Raw genomic sequence first — 13,840 nt, forward strand, 5'->3', positions numbered from 1 at the left:
GCGGCTTCTGGGACAGCAACTGGGACAGGTGGGCGCCGCGGGCCGGGGCCTGCTCGCTTCGGCAGCCGGCGTGGTGCCTCCTGGCTCTGCTCGCGCGGATACGAGCGATTTGTCAGTGCCTGCTGCTGTCCTCGGGAGCCTGAGCTTAAACACTGCGTAAATATATGTGTTGAACTTAAACGCTGGCTAAAAAACATAGTTAAATGTTGCGAAGTTGGCAGTTGCGCGGTCATTTCCGGAGGGGAAGCTGGTGCTTGAGGGACTCGGGTCGCCAAGTGCTTTGCCAAGTAGAGGAGTTCGGGAGCCCTCTCGTCTGGCAGGGGATCCCTCGCTTGCGCCTGAGACTTGCAGGTGAGGCCCTTACGGAGAGCGCAGCAGCGGGGTCTGGGATCAAGCGAGGAGTCCCCAGGGCTCCCCTCCAGCTGAATGTTTAGGTGGTGAGCTGCTGAAAACCAGAATACGGTTGAGATTGCTGAGTGTAACCCCGGTTAGGAAAGGTTTCATCTTGGGCAACAGAGTACTCGRAGGAAGGTCTTCCCCGTGTTTTAGTTGGGACGGTTCGGAGACTTCTCTCTCTGTAAAAATGTGCAGATTGCTTTATTGTAATTCTTTTCTCTCGTGAGATTGCAAAGCTTTAGTGCTTGCATTTATCAAAACCTAAATGCGTAGAAGACTTATCTACTTTTTTAACCCAGTGTTAACCTTATTTCTGTATTGCTTTATTTCTACGCAAAGGTGTTCCTTTTTAATAGCAACATTCTTGCAGACAAAAAGTGTTATTACATACTAGGTGTATAGTAGGCCTGCTAGTTATGTTGACCCTGGAACTGCAAGTTAGTACGAGTAATGCTGCTTTGGACTCTAATTAAGTTGTTTTCTTCATAGTGTTGTCTACATTAAGCCAAGGGTTAACTCTTTTTTTTCTGATTCTGCAGTTAGGATGTGCAAATGTCTGTACTGAGCTTTGGCTCATTCAGCTTCTCTCTGGTAGAATTATCTCCCTAGGGAGACTTCTGTCAGGCTCCTGTTTAATCATAGTAAATCCAAACTTAAGCACTAACAGATTTTTTTATTGTATAATGCATCCTGATTTGATTTGTGAGATGCAGCAGAATCAAATGCATGTTTACGTAGGGCTCTGTATTCCCTAATTATAAAAATCATAGTGACTTTCATTAAATACAGTTATTTCTAGTTAAATGGGTACTAAAACTACTTATTTAATTGTAGAGCCTGGTCCTGCTGAATAATYGGCTTGCTGTAAGGGAGAGTGACCTTTCAGACTTGGGTAACCTTTTTTTGGTATCTCAATACTCCTGATACAGGGAGTAGAGATTGGGCTGTAGCTGATGTAGCTGTCAGAATTGCCTAAACAAATACCAGCTAGATGACATTTAATAGAGCAGTTAATGATAGAGTACTACATCACTGTTTATCATAGTGTACACATAATGGCTGTATATTATGTAAATATATTAGTGCAGATCAGTTTTAGTTTTCTACTGTACCAGTTGGTGTGGTATGGCTATTGCTCTATCTGCTTGAAATCTTAGCTCCACTTTTGGGGCAAGGTTTGCAGCAACATAAATAGGTAAAGTTGTTAAATACCTAGGCTTATAAATATATGAAGCATCTGACCRCTTCTCTTTTGAAAAAAAAGAACATTAGTAAAGTCAATTCATGAGCAAATAATTGGCTATTATAATATTCTTTTAACAGTTCAGAAATTTTGAAGTTTTAAGCAGCAGAATGCAAGTGACTGTTTTCAAACTTTCTGTTAACCTGACATGATACTATATCAAGGATGTTGCATTGGTCTGTGCCACTTGCACAAGAATCATACAGTTCAGTTTTTAAAAAAGACTAGATACGGTTTCATTTCATATAAGACACTTTATCTGAAAGCTATTCTAATTAGTTTTCTATTAACTAGAGAGCTTGGTGTGCAGGAGAAAAGCCTTAAATTATTGCCTAAGTTTCTGTGCTTTGGATGATTTCCTTAATTTTTTTGGGTGGTCCTTCAAAATAGTTTTATGAGGTCTAGAAATATCTGTATTTCTAAATGCAAACAATTTCTTATCCTGGGTTTCTGCCATAGGATGAATTAATCTCTGCTTTACTTTAGAAATCTGCTTGAATTTTCGAGACATTCTTTCTGTTTTCCTAAGGTATCTTCCTAGCAGTATAGTTTCTAATGAATAAAAAAAAAAAATCTGTGAAATTTCAGTGGAACTTCTAATTATGGGACTATTGCTTCATTTTTAATGCTGTCTGCTAAGAACTTTCTTAACAGTTTAATGAATATATTGAGCCTCATGGTCAAATAGAAATCATGTATTTCCTAAAGCAAAATATGATGCAGGGCTTTTTAAGGTTACCTTTGACTGTGGAAATAAATCTGTGAAGCAGCAACTTCTCTGACTAAATTGCTTTGCCCCAAACTGAATAAAAATAATATTCTTGATTAAAAAAAATCTAAGCAAATGAAGAAACATATTTAATTATAAGAATGGAAGAAGTGAGATCTTCAGGGGATTGAATAAACTAACTGTTCTTTAGGTTTGAGATCAAGGGAAAGGATTTACTTTCCGAGATGGAGAGACATAGTAAAAGGATTTGTGTTAATAGGGAGGAGGAGGATCAGTAGAGAGAAGGGACCAGAAAGACTAATCTGTGGGAGACTTGGACAGGGTTGATGAGGATAGTGCAGTGGTGGCGTCAGCAGTAGGAAAGCTGTAGCGCTAATCTGTGATGCTGGAGGAGGGAAGGGAAGATCCTTTGTGCCCAGTGTCCTCTTGTGGAACAGGATCAACTGTCTGGGTGATGTGCGAGAGGAAGGTTATAGTTTGCAGAGAGGGGGATTAGTGTGCAGTATGACAAAGTGGAAGAAAGATTAAAGTGGCTTCAGGTGAGAGAGTGATGAAAAAATTGAAAGGGTAAATAAACACTCCAAGTTTAAAAATAAAAATAATATTGGTGGGACCTGGTGTGACCTCAGTCAGGTATCAATAAAGTAAGAGGGTTGACTGATTGGATAGATATAATCAGAAGTTTGTCGCTTCTCCTCTTGGATACTTTCTCCCTTAAAGAAAAGGTATTAGTGTAGCTGTTGTGAATTTCAGTGAAAATCTTAACTATTGAATTGACGGGAGTCCAGATACAAAGTCCTAATAAAGTGTTTATCAGCTTCTTGTCCAGACCGACTGTAGCATTTGTACGTTTCAGTGTGCACCCTTGCTTGCACTAGAATTTGACTCTTCACTGTGTTTGGTGTTGCAGGAATTAGTTGAGAGGTGGCTGTGGCTAAACAGCAAATTTATTGATGTCAGTGGCATTAATGTCTCTTTTTTTTTTTTCCTCTCTTAAACACAGGCTTTTATTTATAGCTGTTGCACAATGTTTTGAATCAGTTTTGCTACATAAATGGCTAAATAGTCAATTTTAGTACTTCAGTTAAATCTAGAACTAAGGCAAGATTATCCATGTGTAAAAATTCCTCTGCGGTTTAGTCTCACCTGTGTAAAAATGACTCTTTAAATCTATTTGTTTAGACGTGAACCACTGGCTCTTATCAACCTCAAAAAGAAAAATGAAGAAACGGGGGAAGAAGAACTTGCCTCGCGTTTGGATCACTGCAAAGCAAAAGCCACCAGGCACATATTCCTTATCCGCCATTCGCAGTATAATTTGGACGGCCGGGCTGATAAAGATAGAACTCTGACCCCACTTGGTATGTATTACTGGAAACATTGTACCTTCTTTTTTGAGAAAAAAGCTTCTTATTYGCCTCTGTCTTGATCAGTACAGGTCAGTAACTCAGCTCTGCTTTAGGTCTCACTGCCAAACCTTAATCCACTTGCTGGATCCTTTTTAATAGAAAGATATTAAAAGTTAGTTTGTTTTTTCCTTTTCTGATCTTCTAAATCCAAACATTATGAAGCATGTTTTACGGAGTTCTAAATACATGCCACAGTTGTAGAGAAACTTCATAACGGAAAATTCAAACTATTTTAAGGGGTTTGAGCTAAGTTTACATGCCAGCTGGCATAATTCTCCAGTGCTAAGGCTTTTGTCTGAAACTTAGCTCTGTGACTAGCTTGGAAATAAATTACCTGTAGAAGATGGAGTCTGTTTGTGTTAGTTAATTGGCTGAGTTATGAAAAGATATTTTTTTACCAGACTGTCTCCTCTGTTGGAGTGTTTGTTAATGAGATATATTTCACTTTTGTTGCTAAGCAGTGTTTCTGGGAACACTGCTGATCAGTTACATGAAATGAGAATAACAGCCATCTGTGTTAATCTAACTCATTGATCCGGTGACTAGTTATCGAATGCTAATTAGTATTGATTTAATATTCTTGTAATAGCTTAGTAATAGCAGCAGATGTGTTCTTGATTATAAATATATCAAAACTGTTTTGGTGGGGGGAAGAAATATTGTTGGGTAGTGYTGCTTGAGGTGTTGGAAGTCTCATGCCAAATGGTTAGGATAAACACCTTATTTTATTCAAGTCTTAATTGCCAGTGTGCACACAGGAGTGAAACGGTAATTTCACAACTGAGATGCTGGTTACAAAGTATAATCTTACCCCTGTCTCACCCTGTGCCTTTGCTGAGTTGCTTAAACTGCCAGGGTTTTTTTTGCCTACCTACCTAAAAGATGGAATAAAGCCTTCCGTAGTATATCCAAGTGCTATGGTTCTTAACTGTTCCTAGATGATGTTGCCTATAAGAAAAATACGCTATCCTGTCTGAGTGGATCTGCTTGACAGTTTCCTCTTTTATGCTCCCAAAACATAGAGATGGGAGATGACTTGAGTCAGCAGTGTTTTTTTGTTGGGGGTGGCTTCCTTGAGGTGGGGATAACAGGGACATGGAATACTCTGGTGAGCATTTCTAAAAATAACATTTATTTTTAAGTAAAAAGAAAAATTCCTGCCAGTGGAAATGTGAGCTGAAAYTGGCTAGCTGGTAAATTTGGTCTGAACAGGTAGTGGCACTAATAAAAGCATTCTTCCAATTACTTTTTGAGAAGAAAAAAACTGGCTTGATGATGAACTACTATCTCTACTGTACAACTTCTTAGGTAGTTTGTGTGAGGCTCTTGCTTGAGTATCAGCAACTTAAATACTGAATATCATTTTTAAGGTCGAGAACAAGCTGAACTGACTGGGCACAGACTGGCAAGCTTGGGGTTGAAATTTGATCAGATTATCCACTCCTCCATGACTAGAGCAACTGAAACAACTGAAATTATCAGCAAGTATCTCCCCGGTAAGTGACTTCTGTTAATGTATCAGTGTCTTCTGATTCCGAAAACTGCTTCCAGTAGAATTCTAAGCTTGTCCTTGAGTTAAGGTGTAATTGAGCTGTTACTAGCCAATTTCTAGACCTGTGTGAGTATGTCTATATTTTAAATTAAAGAAACTAACAACCCTAATTCTGCTTGTTTCCAGTTCATCTTTAAAAATACAAGAGGGAGCTGGCCCCTCTGAGTGAGTAGGCTGGTACCAGTATGTACTGCTGTGTAGGAGAACTCTGCTGATTGCTCTTCCTTCTCTTACGCTTTTGTGAGCAAAGACTGTCACAGGTCATCAGGATTACTTCAGTCTTTACCTGRCCTCAGGGGTCAATAGTGCAGGAGAGAAGAGAATCATAAACTCCAGGTGTTGTAGCGATGCTTGCTGGGTTAGTTAACAGGCCCTTCTTGTGCACTGTGCTGTCCTGTGGGCAGAGGAAGATGTGGCACACTCGTAAAGGTAAAGGATATGGATTTCTGTAATGCGTGTGGGTGGCTGCCTTGTTTTTTGTTCCCTTTTTCTTTCCCCCCCTCCAGTAACTGCCATTTAAGCAAAACCGTGGCTGTCTAAGTTGTGGTATGAGTAGCTGATCTAAACTCCACATTAGACTTCTGCACATCTAGGTCACACTGAAATGCAAAAACTACTGATTGCAGTGAAATCTGATGTGAACAATACAAAAATCTGTATGAGAATGTRCACACATACTGAAATGTGAACTAAAGATTTCTCACTATAGCTAGTTCTCTCTGGAGCGTCAGAGTAGGTCTTTTGGGTTTGGGGATTTTTTGTTTGTTTGTTTTTTAGCAGATATTCAGGTATGACTAGCTGAAAGTCCGTTTCTATTAACCATTCTGTGTTTGTTCTCTTGAATGTACTGCTTCCAAAAAAGATTTCCCTCCTCAGAGTAAAAGAGATTAAAACATTAAAAGTGTAGCACTGGCATTTCTTATTGACATGTTGTTTTAGATTTACAACTTAAGGTAGCACTGAGAAGTCTCAACTTACTGTGCCAAATTGATTTGGCTGTTCTGTTGGAATAAACTTCACCTTGCTGATGACAAAACAGTTGTGCTGGAGAGGTTCATGGTCCTTGATAGACATTATGTAGGCTAGAGTGGACTTTAGGGTCAAGGTGAAGGCTTCTTTGTATATAGAATTTGAAAAATGTATAGGCTGAAGTTTTGTGGGCCTGTTTGCAGTGTAGTGTGAAGTAACAACTAATTTCTGAATGGGTATATAATTTTTCAGGAGTCAAAAAAATTAGCACTGATCTGCTGAGAGAGGGAGCACCTATAGAACCAGATCCGCCAGTCTCTCACTGGAAACCAGAAGCTGTGGTAACTTTTTATTTATTTATTTTTAACATTCTGACTTGTGGCGTCTGTACTGATGCTTTTCATCATAGACCTTAGATAACTGCATATTTTCCCCTCCCCAGTAAGTGTATGGAACAGTTAAAATAACTTTTATTTCCTAAGTGTTAGGTCAGCCTCAAGCGTGTATCTCTAAAGAACTCTTTAGAAGATGCATCCCATCTGCAAATGCAGATAATGGCACATGCTGCTCTGAGCCATGTTTAATTATGAACTCTGTGCCATTAGCAGTATTACGAAGATGGAGCTCGCATTGAGGCTGCTTTTCGAAACTTCATTCATAGAGCTGATGCAAAGCAGGAGGAAGACAGCTATGAGATCTTTGTCTGCCATGCCAACGTGATCCGTTATATTGTCTGCAGGTACCTGTTGGATTCAATGTTCACCTGTGTTCTTTAAAAGGTTATAGTTTTGCTGAAATAGTGTTGGTGTATTGCATTGCTAAACTAGAAAATCTGTTGATCTGGCAGGCTTTGATGTGGTTGGTGATGAGTACCTGCGTTATGAGCAGCTGCTCCTGCAACCCGATTACAGGATTAATTTGCAGATATGAGAAATATTTGAAAGCTAGAAAATTTCCACTCTAATTCTAAAGTGAAAATGGCTGAGGCTAGAATAAATCATTGAGGCTTGAAACCTTTTTTGTAGGTCTTTAATGCCTGTTATGCATCTGCCTCCCAAAAAACTGCAGACAGTGCCTGTGTGGGCTGTCAGATAAGACAACAAATAGAGCATCTGGCTGGATGTCTCTTTTGAAGTGACATGAATTTGATCTCACATACTGAAAGATTCATTTAGTTTTGGGAAATCTTTACTAATGGAAGATACTGGTATCATCTTGAAGTTGTGTTAGTGTGTTCTTGCAAGGACATCTAATACTGAATTGGGGGAAGTGGATCTTTCAGCTAACATCAAGGCAGCTCATGAAGGAGAAAACAGTTCTGGGTCTTTGCCCATCTCTGTATCTAGTCACTTGAGGCTGTTCTATTCCTCTMCCCCATCAACAAAGCACTATCTGTAAGATAATTTGTCTTGAGCAGGACACTTGTGATTAAATTTTAATCTGGTCAATAGCTACAACAGTTAGCTTTATTTGGCTGAACTATTTAAATGCTATCTTGTCTGCTCTGTGGACTGTTTTAAAGCTCTTCARTATTTCTGTACTTACAATTATTGATCAAGTAAACAGAATATTTTTTCCTGTTGCAAAAGATTGCCTTGCAACTTCCTAGCCTTTCGCTGTAATACTTCTTCTCTTTGCCCTTTCTTCCATCCTTTTRCAACTTCTCTTCAATATCTTACCTTCCACTCAGGCTATATGGTAACAAAATTGAACACAATCCGATAGAGTGTTCCCTTTGAATCTAGGTGGACTATAAGTGTTATTTATTTTATCCTTTTAAATACTATTCTATAGCCAAAGCTAAGTTATTCCTCAATATCAGAAGATGTTTGAGAGGACTTCATATTTTCTCTGGCTGTTTACTACAATTAGTTGAACTCCTGAGGCTATTCAGTTAGGAATTTTAGGATAAAATAGCTGGAGACTAGAAAGACCYGTGATACTGAATTTTTACCAAAAAAGTGGTTGTCTTCTGGGAACAAGGTAACTGAAGGAAAGTAGTTCTGGTGAATTTCTGCCATAGGCATATGCTGGTTACTAGAATACCTAATATGTCATTACACCTTCACTGCTGTGCTTACCTATGGTAATTTTAGCCTTATCAACACCGGTAGACATGTGCATACTACTTATGCCTTTGGTCTGTGGGGGAGACTTATGTAGACAAGTGAGCTGTCTTTGCCTCTAACTGTCCTAAACAGTGTAGGGTTCTGTGGTACTGCAGTTGGTTCAATGACCAACTGAACCTATGGCATCTGTCCTCTTGTTTGTTATTAGGTTGCTCAGAGTACTCCCAGCAACCTGAGTATCTTATGGCTTCGACCTTCTGTCCATTTGAATTAATCCTGTCTCTGTTAATCATACCCGTCTGCTGGACTCCACTTATGAAAGTGCTCTGTTGGCACTGGCCCAGTTGTCAAAGCTGCATTTTCATATCAGTTGCACACCAGAATCTTTTTTTCAACGATGCCTGTGTAGGAGCATTTGCCTGCAAACTGCAGAATACGCAACCATTTTTTCCCTTATCTGGCACAGCAGATGATGCTGTCAGCTGCGTGCTAATAACATAACTGTTTATGGATGAACAATATTACTTGTCTTTTTTTTTTTTTTGTAGAGCGTTGCAGTTCCCCCCAGAAGGCTGGCTGCGAATGTCTCTGAACAATGGTAGTATAACCCATTTGGTGATACGGCCTAATGGAAGAGTGGCACTTCGAACACTGGGTGACACAGGATTCATGCCTCCGGATAAAATCACACGCACCTGAATGAGTGAAACTGATGGCCGTCTGGGAGCTGCCTCTCGTCTCTTTGCACTAGTGCATTCGGCTACAGTACCACTAGATTATCGCTATGATGTTGGGATGTGATGCTGTTTTAAAATGTCCTTTAGCCCCTTGCCTCTTTCATACATATTCATATCTGCCTTGCAGTCCAGAAAAGAAGAAATTCTGTGTAAGCCTGAAGCTGTCCGGTCCTCAAGTATTCCCAAAAACTCTTAAAAGTTGAGCTGTGGAATACAAAAAAATTGAATGTCTATGTGCTCAGCAGCTATGAGAAGAGCACTACTCACTTTTTCCCCCCCCCCTTTCCCTCCCCCCCTCTTTTCTGTGAATTTCTATAACCGAAGCTTGCTCCTGTGGATTTTTTTTCTTGTGCAGGAAAGCAATTGGTATGGGAACTGGAAAGGCCAGCCCATACCACACTGCAGCTAGAACTGAAGATGAGCCAGCTTATTTCAGCTCTTGCAGAAGAAGTAACTGAGRGAATTCTGCTCTTTAAAGGACAAAGGGTTAAGGTTTTGTTTTTTCTAAGCTATTGAGGATGTATATCTCTATGTTGCGTCCTTGTTCYCCTCTGCCATCCCTTCCTCACCCCCAGAGTTCATGTAAACTGTGCCTGGAGATGGTAGACATAAAGAGAAGAAGGTTAAAAAAACATTTGCCTCAAAGCTGTGGTACTAGAATTACCTGCTGCTTATATTATGTGTTCCTCCATCCTTGGAAAGACCTTTAAGCTATTCTGAGCAATGTTCTTCAGTTTCATAAAGCCTTTAACTAAAACTTGGTCTGTAGGAGGATGTAGGGATGAGTTCTGCAGCAGTAAAGATAGAAGAAAGGGAAAAGCAGTAATCTTTCACTAGTTCTTCTGGTTATGACTCTTATGTTTACAAGGAGTAGAGACTCTTTTCTGCTTTCTCCCATTGATTCATGTTTGTTAATAGTTTGCTTTCAAAATAGATAAGTAACAGCACTGGAGCTCAAGATAAGTGATACTTAAGATCAGAGGTTCTGCAGTATTGGAACAAATTGCTGTTTAAAACTACCATTGCTTGAATGGTGAAAGAACAGTTGTGGTATGACTTCTATGCAAAGCCATCAGTATAAACATGAAGCAGAATGCCTTTAAGTTGCTCCTTTGTACAGCTTTGACACTGCAGAACTTGTTCCAGGTGCCTGAGAACTAGGGTTTATTTTTGAGGAGAGGGCTTAGAAGCCACTTCATGTTAAGGACATTTGATAGCTACCTGAACCTTTTGTAATACTTTTAGCTCAGTTAATGCCTGGAATGTTGAAAGTTTCACTGTATACGTAGGCCACTTAGCGATATTTCACATACAGCAGAAATAAATAAGGAATTACAAGTTTGACTGATTCTCTATCAATCATCACTGAGAATCCTGAAAAAAACCCTAAACTTACTTCTGTCAGAGCTGTATGAAGCATAATCATGGCATGCAACCTAGCACCGCAAGGTTTAATGGCTTGTTTGATAGGGGACTATTATCAGGATGACTTCAAAGAAACTGGGGCAGTAGGGAACAAAATATGAAAGCTGTAGCAGTGCTAGTTGTTGGGGGGCAGGAGGAAAACATTTTGAAGTATCTATCTCATCAATGCAGTGAGAATAACTTATCAGTTTTGTCTATTAACTTTTTAAAAGTTTTGAATAAAATAACTGGTCTTTCTTTATTGTCTCTTCAGTTGAATTGTTGAATGAGATTCTCTTCTAGAATGTGTCTGAAGTGACTCCTTATAGCTGAGATATAGATAAATTAATTATTTACCTGTAAATGCACTACTTCTGCAACTAGGGGTGTTTCCTCTAGCCTTCAAAAGCAGAGTAAAGACAGTGGCTCAGCTTACTTCTGCAGCTGTGTTAAGGCCTGTGTTTACAAGCAGAACTGATGGCCTACTTACCACATCTGTCCAGGTACTGTATAACTGACCATATTGTGTCCCTCTTGCTTTACTAAAAACTTTTCCACTAAAACTTTTCACCATTTGAAAAACACATCTTTGCACAAGTACAGAAATCAGCAACATTTTCGGTGGCGCTTGCTTGAAGAAAAAAAAARAAGTGTAGGACATTCCAAATGAAGATAGTAATTTTTACAGCATTCATAAGCCCCTTGCTGATTTCCTGCCTCTCATAAGTAAGTTATGAGACTGTTCCCCAAGCCTTATAAAGTAGTGGCATAACAATATTTCATCTTATATTAACACACAAAAGATGCATTTTGGCTGAAGTTGGTGTTGTGTTAGTAAGAACTGGATGGTCATTTACCATGTCACAGTGTCAACCCAAATAGTGGCCCCCCCTCCCCACACAAAGTAAACAGATGATCGTGGCACTTTAACTACTCATTTATTTTTGAATAGAAAGCAAGGTAACTCTGTATTTTTAACAAGACATTTGGCTAATTAAAAAAAAAATAAAACTGACCTTTTGCACCATTAGAAGTGAACTTTTAGCCAATAAAACACAAACCACACAATCCCAATCTGAGTTAAAGTGTCTCCACAGGCTCCTCATGGAAGAGCTTTCTTCAGAGGCATGAGTGATCAAATAGCTACATAAATTGCTACTTTTTTTTAAATAGATGAAATAAAGGTGTCACTAGGAAAAAAAAAAATCTTTTAAAATGCAGTACAACTGGACTAAAATGTTGCTTAAAAAAAAAAAAAGTCTTAACCCAACCAAAGCCAGAACAAAATTACGAAGTAGTAGGCAAGGGTCTGTCAGTGGTGGTGGAGGTGATGATGAGTGTGAGAGAGTGTGTGTGCGCGCGCGCGCATGCACGTGCGTGCCTGCACACCAGAAATACACATTTAAATATAAAAAAGAAAGCAACTACTAATAAGGGTAAAAGGACAAAAAGTTAATAGAGCATTAGYATCAGTAATAAACTGTGTATTAAAACTCCAATGTCTTCCCTAAGACAGATGGAGGGTAGAGTACAGTGTCTGTACACACAGCAACTTGACATGGCTTTGTTTGTAAAATGGTATTAGGCAGTTATGTGCCTAGCTGCATATTTTGAACAATTTCTCCCCAAACCCTCAAACAACAATCTTTTGAAGTAAAAGAGTAGGAATGTGAGACCTACAGAAGCTGTTTGAGGCAGCAAAGACTGCTGCATCAAAAAACCAATTTATGAAGACGTTAATATACTCAGGAACAGAGTAGGATATGGGCTATTTTGTGCGACTTTCAGAGCTGTCTCTCAAAGCCTGATTTCCCCACCCCCACCTGCTAGCTGGCTGGAATATATCTGAATGACAGTCATTCAAGTAGAACAACTCTTTCTCATGTCCAGCTAATTGGAAATAAATAGACTTTTAGTTATAAAGAGCTAACTAAGCCTTTTTTATTTCTAAAAATAGGAATGTTCTCCCACAGTGTAGAGCTGTCTGTCTCAACAAATGATCAAACTCAGAGACTTTAAAATACCTTCCATTCAGAAATCCCAGAAGAAAACTGTATTTCATGTGCCCATAATAAGTAAGTAAGTAAGTAAGTGGATGCCACTTTTTAAATTTTTAAAAGAACAAAAATTTAATTAAAAAGTATGTTACAAAAGGCACTATTAAGCTTGCAAAAGCATTAAGTGCAGTTTTTAGGTTTGTACCAAATAATGAACCTATTCAAGGATTACAGTTTGTGTACGAAACAGTCACTTTTCAGTGTGCAACAGCCATCAAACCTATCAAGCTTTGGATTCTTTAATCCAGCCTCCATCATGGTGAGAGCTATGTGTGGTAAATGGACCACTATTATATCTCGCCTACAATCAGTGTTTCTGTAGACATACATATACTTAGGTTACAAAAGTTCAAGAAGGTTATATGTTTTCTCATGTATTGTGTGGCACCAGTGACTCCTAACCCACCTGTTTTTTACTTGCGCAGCCTTGGCAGCTTTTAGTTTTCTAATCAGATAACGGTGTATAGGCTTTAAGTTTTTTAATAAAGAAAGAACTATGAACACTAGAGAACTATGGTTCTGGAAGCCTTCTTTCAAGCAACATTACAGCCATTAAGCATGATACAGAAAACTGTCTGGGTTTTGCAAAGCATTCTTCCTTTCAGCATCATACTGTCAAAACAAGTCATTCTTCCAGAAGGCTTAAGAATTAATGACTGCTGTAACAAAAGTTAGTTACTACATCTAGACTAGAGACATAGCAAAAGCTTACATTTCAATAAAAAATATTTTAGTCCTTACTCCTCTCTCTCAACAGTTGGGAAATAAGGATCCGCTTCATGGATCACTGGGTATTACTCAAATATATTACAAACTAGACCGTTAAGATATGTTGCTGGTAAATTTGCTTAAATTATTGCTGATGTGCTTTTGTGTAATAACTACTAAAATCCACTAATGATAAAAGCTTCTGTGGGGAAAAAACACTAATTTTATCTTAGAATTTTTATCTTCAAACTAACATTTAAAGGAAGGCAAGTAATTTCTTTAGTTCCCCTTTACTAAAACACTCACTATATCACTGTTTTTAACATCCTCAGAACAAGCTAAGACTCAAAACGTTCTGTGTACATACATATCTACACATACACACACATATGTAAAAAAAGTGTGCGTGTGTGTGTATATATATTTATATATAAATTTTTTTTTTATATATGTGTGTATATGTATATACACACACGTATATCTGTGTGTGTGTGTGTGTGTGTGTGTGTGTGTGTGTGTGTGTATATACATATATGTATGTATTCAACCATTCAGACCAAACTGCT

The 13,840-nt window shown here is 38.7% G+C and overlaps 1 protein-coding gene across 1 annotated transcript; it reads left to right on the forward strand.

Annotated features, from left to right (window-relative positions):
* Positions 1–2: 2 nt before the first annotated feature.
* Positions 3–10,782, forward strand: PGAM5 (PGAM family member 5, mitochondrial serine/threonine protein phosphatase; the record flags this gene model as incomplete). The annotated part of the gene is made up of 6 exons (XM_026091873.1): positions 3–28; positions 3,552–3,730; positions 5,149–5,274; positions 6,552–6,640; positions 6,905–7,038; positions 8,917–10,782. Coding segments are annotated over 6 exons (705 nt in total), but the record flags the coding sequence as incomplete, so codon positions are not given.
* Positions 10,783–13,840: the final 3,058 nt, after the last annotated feature.

The sequence above is a fragment of the Apteryx rowi genome, unplaced genomic scaffold (assembly GCF_003343035.1).
Source record: "Apteryx rowi isolate R43461 unplaced genomic scaffold, aptRow1 scaffold_93, whole genome shotgun sequence".
NCBI classification, from domain to species: Eukaryota; Metazoa; Chordata; class Aves; order Apterygiformes; family Apterygidae; genus Apteryx; species Apteryx rowi.